This window comes from Apus apus, chromosome 9 (genome assembly GCF_020740795.1).
Source record: "Apus apus isolate bApuApu2 chromosome 9, bApuApu2.pri.cur, whole genome shotgun sequence".
Classification (NCBI taxonomy): domain Eukaryota; kingdom Metazoa; phylum Chordata; class Aves; order Apodiformes; family Apodidae; genus Apus; species Apus apus.
In genome coordinates, this window is record NC_067290.1 from 4,732,115 (window position 1) to 4,752,327 (window position 20,213).

Consider the following 20,213-nt stretch of genomic DNA (forward strand, 5'->3'; position numbering starts at 1 on the left):
AAAGAGTAAAGGCCAAGTGGCAAATGCCATGAGTGAAGACCATCTCCTTCATGGTGTTCTCCTTTAGACTTATTTTAAATATATAAGCATCATCATTTTCTTGGCAGCCTAACCTGGTGCCTGTAGAAAGAGCTCATTTTCTGTTCTCATGCACTGAAATAACAAGATGTGGAGGGGGAACAAGAGGCTCCCACCTCCCAGCACCCACACTCAGCAGCAGTCAGTTCGCACGAGGTGCTGCTTGGTAGCTCCAGTAACTTCTGCAATTTCAGCCTTAAGATTGCCCTTGATTTCAGCCATTTGAGGATGACTCCGTATGTGCACAGATACAGGCATTTTTTTCAGAGGGTGAAGAGAAACAGGGTTTGGAGGTCATGGGGCTTTTGGTGCAATTTGGGTAAGAAAAAATAACACGTCATTTTTGTTTGGAGGCCCCTGTCAGTGACCCGAGCAATGTCTCCCAGCCACCAGGAGAGGATTTCTATCTACCATTCAGGCCTTCTGATGAACATTTCTCTCTAGTAGAACTTATCTAGTGTGAAAACCAATTTCACAGGAACACGTGGTTCACCTTAACCAATACTGCCTTGTCCTGGGAAGTGTTTAAGTGCTATGCAAGTTCAGTAGTCTTCTCGAAATAATTAGTGACAATGATAATAATGAAGGGATTCATAACAAAAGGGATGATTTGATTAAAATTAAGCCCGTGTTTGAACACTTTGCAGGATTAGGGCCTTTGCTGCCTTCTCTTGACACAAGGGAAGTGGGCTGTCTCTGTTCTTCTGGGGCCTAGAAAGCCTTGAGCTAAAATGTCTGTCTCCTGCGCTGCAGTGCTCTGTCACCTGTGGAGTTGGAGTCATGCACCGCTCAGTGCAGTGTTTGACAAATGATGACCAGGTCAGCAGCTTGTGCCATGCAGATATGAAACCAGAGGAGAGGAGGACATGTCACAACACCCATGACTGTAAGTCTGCAGATTTGCACCTTCCTTTGCCTTTCTTGTGGCTTCAGTATCTGTTGCCATCAAGCTCCTAGAGATGCACGGTATTTTCAAGCATTGGGAGCCACCCAACTAAGCATTAAAGCACTTCAGGGAGACCTCTTAAATACAAACAAGGTGTTTTGGTGCTTTAGATGCTTCACAGTGTTACAAAAGAAATGTTGATGTACGGTTGCTCAGTGACTACAAGTATTTTTGGTTTGTTTCAGGTGAATTACCAAGGAGCTGCAAGGATGTTAAAAGTTTCAAAGGCATCATCGAAGATGGCGAATATTTCCTTCAAGTCAAAGGAAAGACATTAAAGGTGCATTTCAGCCACAGATTGATAGTCAATGCATTTCTCAAAGGTGCAAGAGGACCCTGCCTGTGCTCTTCACTTCCACTTTTGCATTTCCTACCTTCATTTTTCTCAGCCATCCTTTGCACATGATACCTAACAAAATCCTGGCTTCTGTCCTCAGGTGTATTGCTCTGGGATGCAGACTGACAGTCCAAAGGAGTATGTGACCCTGGTAAATGGGGATGCAGAGAATTTTTCAGAAGTGTATGGATACAGGTAAGAAATCCCTTAATCCTGAGCTTTGCAATATTTTTGTTTTCCATGGCAATATTTTTCCGGTCATGAGTAGAAGGGTTTTCTTTTGATTTAGATTGCATAACCCAACTGAGTGTCCATATAACGGGAGCAGACGAGAAGACTGCCAGTGTAGGAAAGATTACACAGCAGCTGGGTTTTCCACCTTCAGCAAAGTAAGGCTGGACCTGAACACTATGCAAATAATAAGTGAGTAAAAAACAGGGCCTTGCCATTAAAAAAAAAAAGTTAAATTAATGTTTATTTTACACAAATATAGCTGTAACTACAAAGAAGCAGTAGTGGTCTAGTGAGTGATATATCTGAGCTCTCCTGTTAAAAGCCACTTTGAAACTTGGCCAGCTGTTTGTTGCTTTACACTTAGAGACAACAAGTTGAGTACATCAGAGATGCTCATACTATTTCTCTGTAATATAGGATGCTATTAAGACAGTCACCAGTACATCTGCGATGGATTTCTGTGCTCCTGGCAGGCCAGTGTAATTTTTGAAGGATTTTATTTCTTTTGGTCTCCTATTTTCAGACTAAGCTCAGGCAGAAAGCTTAACCAGGGAGGAGCTGGACCCCATTGTACACACAGCCATGTCAGGGCATCCCAGTGCGAGGGACTTGGCTGGGGTCAGGGATGCTGTTCCTTCTGGGAGGTTCTTGGCAGAGCCAGACCATGGGGAAATCACTTGTGTTGAGAGTGATGGAGCTGGTGCCATGGATTTGCAGGGGAGGGGACTGTAGCTGTGCAGTGTAAGTGATACTCTGCCTCTCTTGTCATTCATGGGAGCTGGGAGCATGGGAGCTGGGAGCCATCCTGCAGCCAGAGAGCCTGGAGCATCCCATAGGGTTAAGGTTTCAGTTCCCTTGACTCCAAGGGTGCTATCAAGTTTCCAGCAAATGTTTTAAAAATACAACATGCTGTTGGGGGTTCATTCAGTAAATAGTGGAGATTTTTAAGCAAATCAAAATTGTTCCTTGTAAAGTGACTCTTCATCTGATAAGGTTTTTTTAATCACTTAATTTTCAAGCCATTAGACCTCCCAGTCTATCAATCTGTAAAAAGCTACTAATAGTCTGTAAAAGCTCCTAGGCAAAGCTCTCAAAGGAACCACCCTCGGGGAATTTGATACCAGCTCCCTTTGAATTTCAAAAGGAGCTGGGCACCTACCTCTGTCAGGCAGGAGCTATCTCACATCCCCATCTAAATGATTCTCGGTTACTTCAGATCCCTCCAAAGCAAAATACTCCAAATTCCCTTTGAAATCCCGACCCCTGGGCTGGGGCAGCCAGGAGAGCACAGAGATGGTTGTTTGCCTTTGTTTAAAAGGGAGATTTAAGAGGTTCCATGGCTTTCTTGAAAGTGGGGGATTTTCTGATAGAGAAATAAAACCCAAGTCATGGGTTTGAGTTTTGTTATTATTTATACCCGGGCCCTAAATCACCAAAGTGCTTAAACTGAGCTGTGAGCACTGAGCGTGTGAGCCTCCTGTTAAATTCAGCTCTCACATATGGGAGTCACATGTGGGATGAATTGGGGGGATTTAATATTAAAAATAAATATAAAAAGCAGATGAGGCCTTGACTCTCAAGATTAATGTATGAAAACAGCTTTAGTCAATTTAAACATTAGCGAAGAGCATGTTTACATTTATTTTGTCTGTCTCCCTGCATCTTTCTTTCCCTGTTCCTCACCAACTGCTCTCCACAGCGACTGATTTACAGTTTGCACGGACACATGATGGACGACCTGTTCCTTATGCCACTGCTGGGGACTGCTACAGTGCAGCCAAGTGCCCACAGGTATTTGACAACAGCATTTCATAGGAATCTGTGCCATTTGGTATGTTCAGGCCCTCTATTAATTACTGCTGATCGCATCAGCCCAAACCCAGTCAGTGTCATATTCTCATCTCAGCGGGCAGAAACTTCTCCATTTGTTCAAGCACTTTTCATTTTCCATATGGAAAAATGTCAGGTTTTTATCAGACCAGCATAAGGACTGTCTAAAGGACACTCCCTAACTAAAGGATATTCCCTAAGTTTTCAGACAGTAAAGAAGAAAGGTAAGGAGAGGTAAGCTGTGGGAGAAGGGCTGGGCTTTGCATGTGTAGTTGGAGGTAGGAGTATCAGTCCACAGCAGAGCTTGGTGGACATGCTGGGCAGGGAGAGCAGCAGTGAATCAGGCCATCAGGGTGCCCTGGGACCCTGCCTCTGTGCTCCACAGTCCCATATCTGCTGAAACCACTGCTTGTAGAGGTGTGGGAATGTGAGTGAGATAACCCCTCTGGATGTAGAAGGCAGCAGACAGCAGGACTCCTGCTAAGCCAGCTCAGGAGGGAGATGCTCATCAAGAAGAGAGGAAGACCTTTGCAGGGCAGGAACAGGTCGAGCTTCTGCTACTGCACCAATGGAGCCCATTCATCAGAGTCCACGATGGTACCTGTCAGCTGCTGCCCCACCATCCCCATGTCCTGCTGCTCATTTTCAGAGCAGCCCAGTGGGACCACCACTAACTCCACTCTGGGGCTGGGAAAACGCTGACAGAACGAAGGCAGTGCCTGCACATCAGGGCAAATCCAGCCTGGCCCAGAACCACAAGGTACCAAGTCATGAAATCACAGAGCTGGGCACAGGCTAAGCTGCATCCTTAGGAGCTTCAGGGGGTGATGTAGGACATTACCCCATCGCTTGGAAGAAATATGCTTTCTTGAAAGTCTTTAGGAGACAAATTAACACTGTGCTACAGGTGTCCTGCTCTGTGTCCCCAGCACACCTTGTTTCTGTGGAGCTGGGGGATAACTAGTGGTATGTTTGGATAGTCCAAGATACTGGATGGATTATATTTGCAAAGGGCATTAAGTAGGGAGTCTCAGCAACAGACAGCAGAGGGCAAAGCTCTCCATCTCCTTCCCTCCCTGCTTTCAGAGCTGACACTTTTCCTTACAGCTCAGCGGCTGAGAGATTGACTTGTAGCCTCGGGATGGCTCATGAATGTTAATATCCATCCACCTGGCCCATCAACATTCCCAAGGCAGGGAGCGAGGCTAACAGCCATCTGGTCCTGCAGGGCCGTGCTGGGCTGTGAGTTGTGGCCACAGGATCCCTCCTTGGGTGCAGAAACAGGCAGGGCTGGGGGTCTGCAGTGGGGGCAAGGGGAAGGCTAGGGGCATCTGGGTGCAAATACAGCCCTTAATTTTCCACCCGTTTTGTGCATTTTGAGACAGGGTGGAATGAAGTGAAGGACATTTTTTAAGCAAGAAACCATTGAAAGAGCTTTGATTTTACTGGTATTGGGGTGAAAAAAAAAAAAAAAAAAAGGGGAAAAGAAAAAAAAAAAAGAGCCCAGTGGAAAATAAGGAAAATGAGGACAAGTGTGCCCTCTCCAGTTGAGGAGGGAGCAGTGAGAGCGACTGCAGCACGTCCCTGGGGTACCTTTCCCATCAAGTGCTGGAGCACACCAGGCTCTGCAGTTTGCCATGGAAAAGCGAAGAATGCCCTCAGCCGGCAAACTGCGAAAAAGCAGTGCAAAACCGAGAAAAAGGCGGCGAAAAACCAAAGCCCCTCCTTCCCTGCAGCCAGCAACGGGAAGGAAACCCCTAACCTGAGACAGGCTGCGGTTTGTGCAAGATGTGCTCATCACTGTCAGAGCCACGGGAAGAACTGAAAAGGTTGCCAGCAAGGTCCTGGTAGAAAAATGACACTGTGGCAAGTGGTGGGAGACCAAAGTGTGACATTTTGGGATAACCAAGCTCATCTGCTTCTTTTATAGGGTCGCTTCAGCATAGACCTTTATGGGACAGGCCTGTCCTTAATGGGAACAGCAAAGTGGCTCTCCCAAGGGAATTACGCAGTGTCAGAAATTCAGAAATCCCCAGTAAGTTGTCATTTTCCTTACAGTTCTACCCACTCGTGAGCAGTTTTTAATTGCCCTGTTGTCTTTTGTGGCAACACCTTCCGTGTGGAGAATGACAAAAATCTAGAATGTTGCCCGTGATTGTCTGTGAGTGGGGGGGGCCTTAAGGGGTTTAACTTGGTTTGAGTTATTACAATTGATTGGTGAGCCTGCTTAACCATGAAGCTTAACCAGTGCTTTTCCTGCATGCTGTGGGGCAGACACATCCTTAGTTGGTTGTCTGAGGTGTCTGGCACAGAGCATCCATCACGCAGCAGGCAGGACCGGGGTGCTCAGGGTGAGGATACAGAGCAGGGCTTGACCTGCTGGAGAGGGTGCCAGGAGACTGCCCTGAGCAGGGCTTGTTCCCAAAACGTGCCTGGTAGAAGATGTGGAGCTTTCTGCTGGGCTGAGTTTATCTCCGCGAGAGAGACCCGAGTCACTGAAGCTGGAGTGGGCTGGGGTGCACCCCAAGGACCATCCCCTGGAGCTGTTCACAGCTCTGCTAACCAGAGGCCTCCAGATGAGCCAGGCAGGCCTTCAAAAATCACTTCAGAGCCAAATTTGAACTTGTATGGCTTAATTTTCCAGCCTGTTAACACCTCCATCACTCTGTGCCTTCACACAATTGCTTCTGTGTCATGTTCTGAAATTGGAGAAACCCAAGATTGCTCTTTTGGCTGCTACTTCATATGAGTCATCTTGATTGCCCCTGTTAAGTTCTCCGAAGGAGGTCACCATAATTATTTAACAAAAAGCAATTTGCTAAATATCCTCTCCTGTTATGGTTTTCAATTTCCCTGGCTCTGGGGAGCCCCTTGAGCCCATGAGCCTTATCAGTGCTGGGGCTTTTAAAGGGGAATTAAATGCTACTGGTGCAACCGTGCTGGAGCAGAGCATCCTCCAGTACAGGCAGAAGAGGACCAGCACAGACTCCATGACTTAGTTCTGGAAGGTGCTTTGCTATTCTCCCTTTCAGAAAGGAGAAGCCTGCACAACTGACCTTGGGGTTGTGGAGAGCAGCCACCTTCACAGCTGGCAGAATTAAAGCAAACTTTAACAGACAGGGTGTCTAAGAGGCAACTCTTACCTCCATCACCCAGTGGCATCTGTCAAATGCTGTTTCAGGAGTGTAATTGCCCACAGGAGCAGAAGAAAGAAAGGTGTAGTGAGAAGAGATGATAGCAGTCTGCTGCAATTGCAGATCAATAGTGTCAAGGGCAGGATGGAGCTCGTTTAAAAATAAATGCTTTGTGCAAGCTTGTCCTGCACTTACGTCCAATTTTCTGGTAATTGAGGGCTGAATTCCTCTCAAGGACTGTCTGTCCACTGTAATGACCAAGAGGAGAAAGTCTCTGCAGAAGTAGATAAGGAAGGACAGATGGAGGTATTAATCTCCCAACTCAAGACCAGAGTTGCACCACATGTGCTGGGCTCTCCTGGAGACCAGGCCAACACCAGGACCACTCTGGTTTTTTATCTCTTCTGGCTGTGGCAATGCAGAGCTGAGAGGGGACAGCCTCCCGCCATCCCTCTTGTTCTGACTCTGCAATCACTCCAGGCCTTTCCCTTCCAAATGGATGTTTCCTGGTGCTGCCTGTGCTTCCTCTGCCTTTCACGTGCTCAGGCACCATTGAGGGGCTGCCATTGTCTAGAAGAGGGTTTGCTCTTCCTTGAGCCAGGTTTTCCATTCATCACAGTTATTCACTGTGGGGCAGAACAGACAAAGCAGATACCCTTGAGATATCTCATCAAATGGCCTTCTTCTTGGACATCTTTCAGTGTAATAAATCAAAACTACCCTTTCTTGTTTGTGTTCACCACCTGAAGCACTAAAGGTAGGTAGCACTAAAGGAGGTAGCACTAAAGGGAATTACATTTGCATACATTTTAATATGTCAGTGATTTTGTAGATTGACTTAGGCATAACTTGTTTTCCTTCCAAGATGTTTTCTATTGTTGTCTTGGCTAAAATAACCCAGATATGGCCCTTTTTGTGGTGTGGAGTTCCTGAGCCCTCACGTGAGATGTTATTTCTGATTTTGCCTGCAGGATGGTACCAAAGCAGTAGGAAAATGTGGCGGTTACTGTGGGAAGTGCACTCCATCATCTGGAACAGGCCTCGATGTTCAGGTGTTATAGCAATGGTGAGTTCCCAGCTGCCTCTGCACCAAGGGAAATCTTCCCAAAAAAACCTCCTGAAGGCGCAGAACAGGCCAAGCTTGCAAAAGCTTTAGTGCATTGAGAGCACGTGGTGCTGGCCACGCACCCCATGGAGCAATGGGGTCCTGTGCTCCCAGTCCCCGCTCCCCCCCATAGCCCTCATGGATATCAGCGTCAGCTGGGAATACACTTCCCACCTCACTGGCACCCACTTTGGCTCTGCTCTTGTGCCGATCTCTCCAGCTACAGGTTTCAGAGCTGACTCTGATGTGCACCTTGTCTGTCTTTTCCAGGTTCTCTGAGAGCAGCCAGCGGAGACGAGTCGGATGAAGGATAGTGATGCAATACCTCTGCCTTCCACTTTTGTACCTGTTTGTGTGTATATAGATAGCATATTCTTAATGTACAGTATAATATTTATGTTTGGATTTATTTATTTTGATTTAATATTTTTGTACGTAAAATCATTATATTAAGGCTGCTTTTACTATTATTTTTATTTTTTATTGTTAAATCCTGCAGTCAAACTACTGCATTTTGCGTACTCTACATTATATGTAGCATTATGACAAGTGATACTTTATTGTCACTGTATTCAGTTGTTTACTTTGAATCAGTAATTTTCCTTCACTTACGGGCTGCTTTGGCCCTCTACGGTGCTACACAATCTGCATAGGGGTATTTTTGGCATTTCAATCTGTCTTTATGTAAGGCAAATAGACAAGATGTGCTTACATTTTATTTTAGGTATTGTCGCGATCTGCGACCTATTTTCTTTCCTTTTTGGAGTGATTTTAACTTCTCGGGATCTGCCGAGAGGTCCGCACGCAGCACTCGCCTCTCACAGAGGAGCAGTGAACTTCAGCACTGACTTTTAGGGTGAGACACTTGTCTAATGCTCACTAATGCTTCTAATAAAAGCAGCCAACCCCCAATTAGAATTCATGAACACGGGGTTTATTGAGGTGAAAAACAAAACAATTTGGGGCAGGAGGCTCAAAGAGGGTAATCAAAAGAGATAGGGTCTTTAATTTAAAACACTAAATACCAAACACCTATATATGTCCTAATGCTTATATATGAATACAACTTATTATTTACACACCCAGATTAACTATTATTATCTAAGAGGGGAAGAGGAAGGAGGGATATACCTGACACCTGTCCTGTATAGGGTCGCAGTTTGTGTGGGGCTAAGTCCGGCAGGAACAAACACCTTAGGGAGGGAACGATCCCAAAATGCAATCCCTTACTTTATTCCTGAGATGGTCTAGGTATTTATATATTAGATGAGGGTGACTTCCCCTGCAACCCAGTCTTAGAACCCACAAGTGGTGGGAAGAAGTCTCAGCGCAGGTTCTGCAGGTGAGCAGGAACTGCAGGGAAGCAGGAACCGCAGGTGAGCAGGAGCCCCTGCAGGCAAGCTCATTTTATTCCTTTTTGGGTTTCACAGTCTTCACAGTGGCCATTGCTGCCCTCTTTGCCTCTGCCTTGTACTGAGGCTTCATTGCTGCTCTAACACCCTGCGCACAGATCTGGGAATACCAGATGTAACTAAGCCCGGCCTGTCGCCCGTCGGCCACCACGGCTGCGGCTGCGAGACACGGGAGAACAGACGGCTCTGCTCTTAGCGTGGAGGTTTGTGCTCCTTGTGTCGACCACAAATGTGTAACAGGACGACGGTTTGGTCCAACAGCACAAGTAAGTTCCAAGTCCCTATTTTTGTTTTGGACAGATCTTTAACACATTTTGCCAATCTTTTGGAGGACTTGACGTTTCAGGGCCTGATTGGTTTGCTAGCCAATCTTGTTCATCTTGTGGGGTGGCCTCCCGGGGTCCACTCAGGGGGTCAGTCAAATTGACTGTTCTTGGATTATCCCCGTTCCCCTCCCTCTGCCATCCTTTTGACCTCTTTGTTGGCAGAGGGAGGGCTATTTAGTTTCCCTGATTCTTATTATGGGATTTCTCCCCCGGATTGGGCTTTGCAGGCCACTCCTCAATTAGCATTTTAAGGTGATTGTAGGAGTAATTTTGGGCTAAAAGCCCAGGCAGAATGCCCTTACACTTAGCCTCCTCCTTTAGCTGATCATAAGGCCCCATATCATCCTGAGACAAAGTATTTTTATGTTCAGAAGGTTGACCCTTACGTGTGCTGTTGGTTTGCTGCCTTTTACCATTTTCATTCTTACTAACAATTTGCCCCTCACCCTGTGACTCCCTTCGCCGTTGCGGGGCTTCGAGGTGGCTTGGTGGCTGTGGCAGCATATGAGGGCTTTCTGGTGGTTACTGGAGACTGAATCACCTGTCTGGTGCCAGCAGATTTCTGGGTCAGTTCCACCTCGGGCATATCATGTGTTCTGGAGTAATTGGTAAGTTCCCAGGCTAGATCTGCCCCTTTGTTCTAGATGAGGTTTGAATTTTTTCTTTAATGTCAACGGCTACACCTTTCAATGACTCAGGTAGCCCAGGAATCAGAATATTCTGGATTTATTCTGATATTAAGAGGACTTTCTTCATGAGGGGCCACCTCATTATTATATACTAATTGAATAGTAGCCACTTTGTGAATATTGTCCAACAGACTGGACGAGTCACCTTTCAATACAGCAGGTTGACCCTGTGAAGGGGGGTCTATAAAGCCCACATTGTAGGCAGCCCTCTGTGTGATTGTCCATGGATATCTGGGATCTCCTGTTAACAGTATTCCTGATCCCCAGTATCCTGAGGCTTCTTCCTCAGTTAGCATGATGTTGTCTGCCCCTGAAGCAGATACTAGAATGACTTAACTTCGTATCTGTTTCAGAAAGGAGGCGGCTATATTGCCTTTTTAATTGTGCTATTTCCATTGGGGTGTACATTGTTTCCTTATATACTACATTTTTCTGTCTGACTTCACCCTCGCCGTGGTATGAAATATCAGTGCACATGACTGGGTGAAGACATTTATGCTTTATTTTGTGCCTTTCCCCTTCCTCTTCTGAACTATCAGTATTATAGCAGGAAGAGGAGGAAGAGGAAGCACTTTCTAATTTAGTAGCCAGGTGATTAAATTTATTTTCTAATTTGTCCATTCTTTTATTGATCAGTCTTGTCATTTCACGTGTTTCCAATCCTTCCTCTGCCCTACTATGCACAAGAGCAGAGGGGTGTGGTGTTTTTTGTGTCAGTACACTGGCTGGTTCTTGCCCCTCCCATGTAGTGAGTGTAGCCTTGGAAGTGGATGTGGCTTGAAATATGGAGAACACCACCTCCTGGGGAGGTGTTGGAGGTGTTAGAGGAGTTGTGGGAGGAGTTGCTGCCCTGGTGAGAGGAGACAGAGGTGGCACTTGTCGTTTTTTAGGTTTGTCCTTAAGGGCAGACCTGTATTTGCCAGTTTTCACTGCAAAGTGCACCTTCTTATAGTCTTTTTTGAGGAAGATCTCAGTTCTTCCTCCTCTGTTGTATAGTCAGAGCTTAGCTCCTCGCTTGAAGGACAGCATTTTCTATGAGGGACACACCTCTCAACATCAGAGAAGTTTTCAAAGTCAGCCTCACTAGGGTCTGAGCCTTCCTGATGTTGAATGAAATCACCAAATTCAGATGAATTATCAGATTTTAGAGTGGCCAGTTTGTTGCGAGGTTCCTCATTTTCATTCCAAATTACTACAGGAAGGGTAAAGAATGCTCATGCATTAAGGTAATCTATACCCTGCTTTTTAATTTCCTTTTTGGTAGACTTTGGAAGTTTGATTCCCCCCTCCAGGTAATGCAAATCCTCTACTAATTCAGCTGATTTCCCTTCCTTTTAATTATTTAATACAATAGAAAATAAATGGGCTGAGGGAAGGTAACCATGTGCGCTCAGGCGTTTCTGAAAAGGGAGCACAAGAGAGCACTGCTCAAGTTCTTGTTGTAGAGACACAGTTAACCAGTTTTGAGCCTCCTTTTCTATGGTGCAAACAGCACCATCGACGGCATCACCGCTGAATTTCGCTGCCATTGTTACTTGGTTTTGTTCTTCAATTAGAAACACAGTGAGCACGACAAGATACTCCCCAGATCCCACTTCTGACACCAAATTAATATGTCACGATCAGCAACCTATTTTCTTTCCTTTTTGGAGTGATTTTAACTTCTCGGGATCTGCCGAGAGGTCCGCACGCAGCGCTCGCCTCTCACAGAGGAGCAGTGAACTTCAGCACTGACTTTTAGGGTGAGACACTTGTCTAATGCTCACTAATGCTTCTAATAAAAGCAGCCAACACCCGATTAGAATTTATGAACACAGGGTTTATTGAGGTGAAAAACAAAACAATTTGGGGCAGGAGGCTCAAAGAGGGTAATCAAAAGAGATAGGGTCTTTAAAATGCCTTTAAAACACCAAATACCGAACACCTATATATGTCCTAATGCTTATATGTGAATACAACTTATTATTTACACACCCAGATTAATTATTATTATCTAAGAGGGGAAGAGGAAGGAGGGATATGCCCAATGCCTGTCCTGTATAGGGTCGCAGTTTGTGCGGAAGTGAGTCAGGCAGGAACACCTTAGGGAGGGAACGATCCCAAAATGCACTCCCTTACTTTATTCCTGAGATGGTCTAGGTATTTATATATTAGGTGAGGGTGACTTCCCCTGCAGCCCGGTCTTAGAACCCACAGGTGGTGGGAAGAAGTCTCAGCGCAGGTTCCTCAGACAAGCAGGGAAGCAGGGAAACCCCAAAAGCTGAGCAGCAACAGCTTCAGTGTCTGTCCAAAGAGCGGCAGCAAGCAGCAAGCAGGCAGTCTCTTTATGGCTTCTGGGGACTTGCTCCTTCATCCCTGGTTGGCCAGACTCTTGTTCCTGGGTCTTCCCTGCCAATCAGGCAGGGACTTTCCTCCCATCCTGCTGTGCCATCCCTGGGCAGACTCGCTGTTCCCAACACTTGCGGTTTTCCCGCCACTGCTCCTGTCAGGCAGCTGGTTACCTCCCTCATGGAGTCCAAGTTGTTGTTTCATGGCAGAGGAGGCAGGCAGACAGGAGAGTCTTTCAAGTACCTGGTGGAGTAGCCATCTTTAAGTCAGTTATGACTGCTGACCTAAAGGGCGTGTGATGTTCATGTGAGGAAAGGTCTGGTCCTTCACAGGTATGTTTTGAATTTCACATGACCTCTGTGGCCAGTGCTAAAAAGCACTGGTTTGGTGCTAACATATTTATTAATGCTCTGTAGTTTTAGTTAATCCAGTGCCTTTATCAGTGAAAAAAGGGAAGAAAGCAAAAATTGTCAGGTGACTCAAAGAAAATAGGATCTAGCCCAGGTTTAGGAAAATTCCTGCAGATGGCTCTTCAGCTCGAGCTCCTGTCTCAAAGGGCTCTGAAGTGAACTCGCTTTTAGAAAAAAATCACATATTTGTCTCCTAATTGCATGTGCCACTGTGCTTCCTGGCTCCATCTGGAAGCGGGGTATTAACTCATCCCAGACAGGCTGATCAGGCCATATGTTTCCCTGGGCTCAGCACTGAGAAGTGGTGCAGTTTCTTATGGACATTGCCACAAAATCCTGAGGTGAAGCCGAAACCATCCCTGCCGTGTTATCTCCCCATGGGGCCGGTGAGGACTACAGGGTCTGCAGCAGGGGATGGGGGTCAGGGCCCCCCCGCCAAGCCACCCGTTCCTCTTGGCCTGGGGACTCCATTGCAGGCACCTGCAGCATTTTCCTGGCTTCCTACTCATTCACAGACCATCTGCAAAGGGAGGCTTCAGTGCTGGCTCTGCCTCCTTTCAACAAGATCACTCTGTACTTACAGATAACTCTTCCCCTCCCTTCAAAAACAGGCTGCTTGACGCCTACTCCTGTGTTGCTTCAGATCTTCCTGGTAAGGCATCTGTGCTCCTTGCCTCTCTGCCATCCCATGTACAACCAGACATCTAGCGTTGGCTTTTATTATTATTATTATTATTATTATCATTATTTTAAATAGAGGATCCAGCTCTCATCGGCGCCCACCACGACTGCGCGGTGGCCCCTGCCTGTACATAGTGCTCTGCTTCTGCCATGCCAGGTTTTTGCAGAGCTTCATAGCACGTTGAATGGGGGTGATGTGACCAGATTATTTTTGCAGTCTGTGACTATGTCCCTTATCTCTCTTGCCACCATTTTACTTTGTGATTCTGGCTGCTCCAACAGACAAGGTGACAGGGCAGCACCTTCCTATCACAAAGTACAGGGAAAGGAAACTTTGCAGCTCAAAATTGCCAGCAGTTTGGAAAACCCAAGAGGCTTTTCTGTTACTTTGGATAAGGCTTGCAATTTTGGATGCAACTAGTGAACAAACCCAGCCTCAGGATCTTGTGTGAGTCTTTTGCAGAGCTCCCCAAAGGATGTGTAACCAGCCTGTCATGAAACAGTTGGATCAATAGTGATAAAATATTTGATCCCTGGATTCAGACCCAGGCTGTGTTCAGCCTTCAGAGCAAAACCTGTCAGCCTGGCAGTAGGGAAGGATGAATTCCCACCAGCTGGGAGCACCTCACAGGCAAGCAGGGCTCTTACAGCACAGCAGCTAAAGAACTGGTGCTCTCCACTGGTTCTGTGTGTGTTCCTCTGCTGCTCTCATTAATAGTCAGACTTAGAGGAAAGAATGAGACTTTTAGTCATCACTTGGGTTTTTGGCTTAATAGTGCATAAGTAGATCAAATCTTAGAAAGACTGATGTTACACCTACATTGTATGTCTGTGCATGACAATAATAAATTCTACCTTTCTGAGAAAAATGCCAAAAATACCATTTTGACAGTGAAAGAAAAAGGGAAAGGGAAAAAGGGAAAGGGAAAAGGTAAGGAGAAAGAGGAAAAGGGGAAAGGAGTAGTAATGGAATAGTGATTATTTTTTGTAATGATAATTGCTTATGTATAACTTCTGTAGGGAAAAAGGGAAAATTGCACTATGAACTTTAGAAAGAAACAGTGGTGCTTAGAAAGTACAGGCTTCTTATACTTTCTCTAATGAAGTGAATGGCTATTTATAAAAAAATATTTTGACCTGTACACATTCATTTCTATCATATAGTTTCGTAGTAGCTATTAACAAAGCAAGAAAAACAAACAAACAAAATATATAATAAACTATATGGGGAAAAAAAAGATAGAGCACTGATCCTGTAGTTCATTAATGGGCTTCATTAAATAGGAGCAGACTTTGATGACCAGAGACATTGGACATTTCTTTTTCAGGCTGTAACTCGGGGTTTTATATATCAATGCCATTATTTTTCTACAAACTGAGGGGTTTTTTGCAAGCACTTTCCTGTACAGTGTTTCTTTCTGCTTATACTCCAGAGGAAATGAAAAGACTCATAAGACATGTCTGTATGATCTTTCTGCATTTGCCATCATATTTCAATACCTGTGTGCTATTATAGAGGCAAAATACTTTGTACCCAAGGGAATAATACATTGAATGCTAAACACTCCTTTCTGTGCTGGTGTTTCTTTCCAAGCTTTGGGTTCCATGTTTGAGTGTCCCATGCAAAAGGAATGAGGGAAGGCAATAATGTTGGTTACATGGAGCCCTGCCCCAAGCCCACATTGGAGTCTGTGGTCCAAGGACCATCCTGGAGAATGGCCATGGCCATCCACTTGTACCCTGCCAGTTGGATAGACTGATGCTTCCCAATTTCTCTCCAGGGGAGGAACAGCCCCAGGTACAGAATGTGCACGAGCACACCTCAGAGGTGCCCTGGGTGCTACTTGGAGGTCCCTGATGACCAGCTGCTGCTGCCATCCACCCAGCAGGGACATTCCTTGCCATGGGATGCCAAAGGATCCAAACAGTTCTTTCTGCAAAAATTTTTGAAGGATAAGCTGGGACACTGGGTTTGTTTCACACCACTAACAGAGCTATTTAAAGAGATCTGGGAAGAAAAAAAAAAAAAGAAATTTAAAAATCAGCTTCTCTAAGTTAAAAAAAATAGTATCAAATGTACAAGAAAATCAAGGTAGAAGAAATCTGAGTTAAAAGGAAAAAAAAAACAATGTGAGGACCAGCTTCCAGGAGGACAACCAAGGGACAAATTGCATCCAGAGTCTTATATCACCTCTGCCCCAGAAGCTGCAGGTAAGAGTGAAGAAGTTACGTTTTTCTGCCCTCCCTTGTATGTTGTTCTTGCTTTGCCTCAGAAAATGCAGCAGATCTTAGTCCTGGCAGGTCCAGCCTTTTTCAGCTTCTGTGTTTTAACCCAAAAGGAGTGAGGACATCTTCCACAAGCTGTCTAAAACAGCATCAGATGCAGAAAATAGAATATGCTGTATTTCAAAAACTTGACTACTAGTTTAAATGACTGGTATCTTAAAGGTGTCTTCCATTTTCCATCATTTATCTTTAATACACGATTGCAAAGGCTTTAAATGTGGGCTGGTGTGGAATTAAGCCAGCAGGGGGTCTGTGCACAGCCCCTGAATCATATTTAACCTTCCAGCCTGTATAATGAGTCATTTTAACACTTTTCATCCTCATGTCCAGATATACTATGAAAATTACAGCACTCTTCTTCAGCCTCAGTGTGTGGCTGATATGGACTAATTGCTCCAGAGACAGAGGTGATTGCTTCATCTCTTCAATGTTCCCTTCTATGCCCAAAATAGACATTTTTTCCTCTCTAGAAAAGTAAGATGCATTTTACTGAAGGCTGTTGGAAACACACATCTCAAGGAACTAATCTTAAATCAGGACATTTGCTAGAAAAACACCTTCTCCTGCATAGCCATGCTTTGAAAATCATATTGAGAATTGGGGAGACACAGAAAAGACCAAGGAGGGGCAGTCTGGGCTTGAAAGACAATTTTCCACTGAGGCATTTCCAGATCTGGTCTGTTGGCTCTTCCTGACATGACTCCTCTTCCCAAACAGATGACTGTGGGCTGACTTAGAGAAAGCATTTCTGCTGGGGAAACAGCACTGGGGTGAGACAGTTCTCCTGTCTACCAGGCACAGGAATCCCACCAACCCCAGGAGCCATTAGCAATTGAAGCAGCTCAGCCCACGCAGTAAGTTCTCCCATCACTTGAACTCTTCCAATTGAGAAGTCTTCAAGTCAAGAAATATACTTGAGTTCATCCAGAAGTCACTAACCTTAGTAACTCTTGGTAATTTAGAGGGAGGGGATGAGCCCCTTTGCAGTACAAATTCCTGGGGCCAGCTCTGCATTGTGCCAGAGGAAGAAGCTAGTGGCCAAAAGCAGTGCCTGTTGGTCTCACTCCAGAGTTTTCCAAGTATTTTTCCCTGTGCTGGAGTAATCCAGGCAATTGGAACTGTAGCTTTCCACAAGCAGATTTAGTTGACAAGTTTCTGACCTCTCTTTGCAATAGCAAGATGAAGAATTCTAAGTTCTTTTTGGCCTTCATGCAAGAGTCTGAGTTTCCACATCAAAGTTGGCTTCATTTTTCATTTATTTATTTCATTTATGTTACCAAATGTAAGGCACAGGTTTTGAAAAATCAAAATGAGTATTTTGACCTTACCCATATGCTTTTTATACTTTGCTTCCTGAGGTTCTTTTGGTGTGTTTGTTCCAATTAAAAGAAAACAACAACAAAAAAAAAACCCAACAAAATTTAAAAAACACAAACAAAATCAACATCAACCAAAAAAAAAAAAAAAACACCACCCCAAAATCCCCCAAACGAAAACAAACCTGTAAACTGTTCCATTAAATGACTTGTGCCCCTCTCTAGTTACAAGCATTGCTTGGGAAGTGTTTGGAGACATGATCTGTTGACTCTTAAGTATGGGGAGATCTGATGTAGGTACCATGTCAAGCGGAGGGAAGGGAGAAATAGATTTCTCCTTTGTGAAGTGTATTCACATCCTTCAAGGCAGTGACTAGATATGAAGTGCAGAGGCTGAGGCCATGCACATCAATCCACTCCCACCAGGAAAACCTCCATTCTGCTGGGAGCATAAGAGCCCAAATGGTTTCCACATGACATCTCCTCTCAGACGCAGGCACATGCCAAGCTTCTGCTTAATCTGAGCTGCCAGCAGCAATATGAAGCTGCAGCTACTTAAACACTTGTTGGTAGTTGGTGTCTCCACCTCCAAGAGGACAGTGTGAAGAGAACCAGAAGTCTGGAGTAGTCAGTGAATACAAATCCCTCCACGCTCAGGGCCAAGGGTGCAGGGGGAGGCAGCACTCTGTGCATTTTCTCCTTTAAAATCACTACTTGGCACCATTCATATGCTTGTCATTTATTCATCCTTCTTTAATCTGTGACTACATTTCAGTTGAGCAATTAAATTAATCAGATCTTTGCTGCATTGTCCTTTATTAATCCATCCTCACTGGCTCGCTGACCTTTCTCTTTGAAGCTATTCCCTGCCTGCTGCCTGCCTTCCCCCTCCCTCGCACAGAATGGAGCATTTGCTGTGAAATGCCTTAATTGCTCCCACTCACGGTAGCAGGGAAGCACGGATGGCTCCCTGTGAAATCCAGCAAGAACAAACACGTCCAGGTTAGCTGCTGGGACTGGCAAATACAAGTGGGGGTTAATTTGCTTCCATACCTCTGTAATCCCCTGGCAGGTGTGAGTGAAGCCTCCTGCAGCAAAGGATACAGGCAGGTACCAGCTGCTGCCAGGGGCTGGAGCTCTGGCCTCATGCATGGCTTGAGCTCCCTGGATGAAGCTGTTCCAACTGCAGCTCTCAGATTTTACCAGCCCTTTAGAGCAGGGGCCGGGTGAAATTCCTGGTGTACGGAGCAGGTGACTTGCCCTTGAGGCTGCTGCCTTGCCAGAGCGTGGCTAGAACAAAGAGGTACCCCTTGGTGCCAACCTGCCCAGCTTGAGAAAAAGCAGCTACTGATAAAATGTGCCCCCGTGAGCTGAACTGGCAAATAACTCAGCTCTGATATAGTAAACCACGTGTGGCATGGGCCAAGCTGCTGGATGGAGGCATAGTCCAGCAGTTCCCATGGAAGTTTGCTTCTCAGCAGCAGCAGGGAGTAACAGGGTGAGTCCAAGCCTTGTCTTGTGGGAGCAGAAGCCAGTGCCCTTTCCTCCTGTCTGCACTGGGGCTTAGCTCCTGAGAGCCTTTGCTGTCTTCTCCTCTCCTTCACTGCTTTCTTCCCAGGGGATCCCTGAGCGTATCAAGCCCCTTCAAATCCAGGTGTTTGGGGGACAATCCACCTGGATCAGTGGCACAGATGATGGAAGGGAAGCTCAGCCAAGGGCATTACAGCAGACCACTCTGCTGTCTCTTGCTTTGAGCTGGGGCAAATGGAGAGAGGCTGCCCTTCAGATATGTGTTTTAGAGATGTTCCTAAATGCTGCTGACTGAACTGCATGAAGTGGGGTGTTCTAAAGGCCTTCCAACAAACAGCTCTTGCCAACGTCATAGAGCTTTCTTCTGCTCTATGTGGAAGAGGCAGAGGGTGTGCCTCATGCTGGTGCACAGCTCACCTGGAATAACCCCCAAGAGCTGCACACCCGCCCCGGGAGAGGCTGCCTGTCCCAGGTGCCCAAAGTAATCTGATAATATCCTCCTCTTCATCAGCTTTCCTCCACATTATGTAAGCGGTATGTGAAGCTTTCCAGATACTACTTGAATTTAGGTTTCACTGATGGCTTTTTCCTATTCGATCATTCCTAAAGACCTGAGCCTTTCAACAGCCTGAATGTACAGAAGCATCTGACTTCAGAGGATCAGAAGTGTTACACAGAAGGTAGGTCCTGGGCTGTTTGCCTTGGCCAAAGAACCAGCATCTCCAGCAGATAAGAACAGCAAAGATGTAAAACCTTACAACATTTGTGGCTAGAGGAGAAACCATTTCTGGTGGCATCTCAGGGATCATAGGTATAATTTTCTCTGAATCTCCTTAGATCAGCCACCTGACTTCTGCCTGATTTGAGTTACCACCCCCCCCCACAACCACCAGCAGTCTGGTTTTGCCAGGAATCTCCCCTATTTATCAGCAGGTTTCACTCCTGTGAAAGGGGAAGAAAAAGGCTATTTTCTTTTCCCCCAGTGAGAAGAGACAATAAAGCAGCTTCAAAGAAAAAAAAAAAACCACAATAAATGAAAGGACCTTTCCACCTGTGGGATGGCAAATGTGTGATTAGTGTGAGGGACTGAACAATATATGTGATGTTTCCACTGCTGTGGCAAGTGAAGGGCAGGAAGGCTTCAGCCCTGACACCTCCTTGGCTGCTGACACTTGCACCTCTGTGAATTACCCCCAAGATGTTTCTTTTTTCTCATCTTCAGGAATGGTCCTGAAAAGCAGAAGTAGCCTGGCAGGAGTGTGTGTTTACAGCTCAAAGCAAGTTAATTCTGCTGGATGGCAAGAGAGCTCGAGGGAGTGAGGGGGGGTAGTAGAAAATGACTTGTTGCTATAGCGCGAGGAGGTTTTGTGCAAATTGGCAGAACCCCACTTGATTGCTTTGTTTAGCCTCAAATTGAGAAGCATTAAGGAGCTGCACAAACCAGGGCCATCTACCACCCACCTTCCCTGCCAGCCAGGCGAGGTAGAGCTGTGCCTGGGGAGGCTCCAGCCTGGCAAAGAAGAAACTCGGTTCTGGGAAAAGCTGCAGCCTTGTGATGTGGGGGAGTGAGG

The 20,213-nt window shown here is 45.8% G+C and overlaps 2 protein-coding genes across 2 annotated transcripts in view; one reads left to right on the forward strand and one right to left on the reverse strand.

Moving 5' to 3' along the window:
• Positions 1-15,077, forward strand: part of ADAMTS9 (ADAM metallopeptidase with thrombospondin type 1 motif 9) — an 88,672-nt gene extending 73,595 nt beyond the window's left edge. Inside the window, 8 exon segments of the mRNA XM_051627795.1 lie at positions 832-964; positions 1,210-1,304; positions 1,462-1,556; positions 1,651-1,784; positions 3,295-3,386; positions 5,356-5,460; positions 7,531-7,625; positions 7,935-15,077. Coding sequence (XP_051483755.1) covers positions 832-964; positions 1,210-1,304; positions 1,462-1,556; positions 1,651-1,784; positions 3,295-3,386; positions 5,356-5,460; positions 7,531-7,620 — 744 coding nt within the window. The 3' untranslated portion in view covers positions 7,621-7,625; positions 7,935-15,077.
• Positions 9,072-9,741, reverse strand: LOC127388389 (ATP synthase subunit epsilon, mitochondrial-like). Its single transcript, XM_051627854.1, has 2 exons — positions 9,705-9,741; positions 9,072-9,235 (listed from the first exon to the last, which is right to left on the reverse strand). Exons 1-2 carry the CDS (start codon positions 9,739-9,741, stop codon positions 9,072-9,074), a joined length of 201 nt encoding a protein of 66 aa, XP_051483814.1.
• Positions 15,078-20,213: the final 5,136 nt, after the last annotated feature.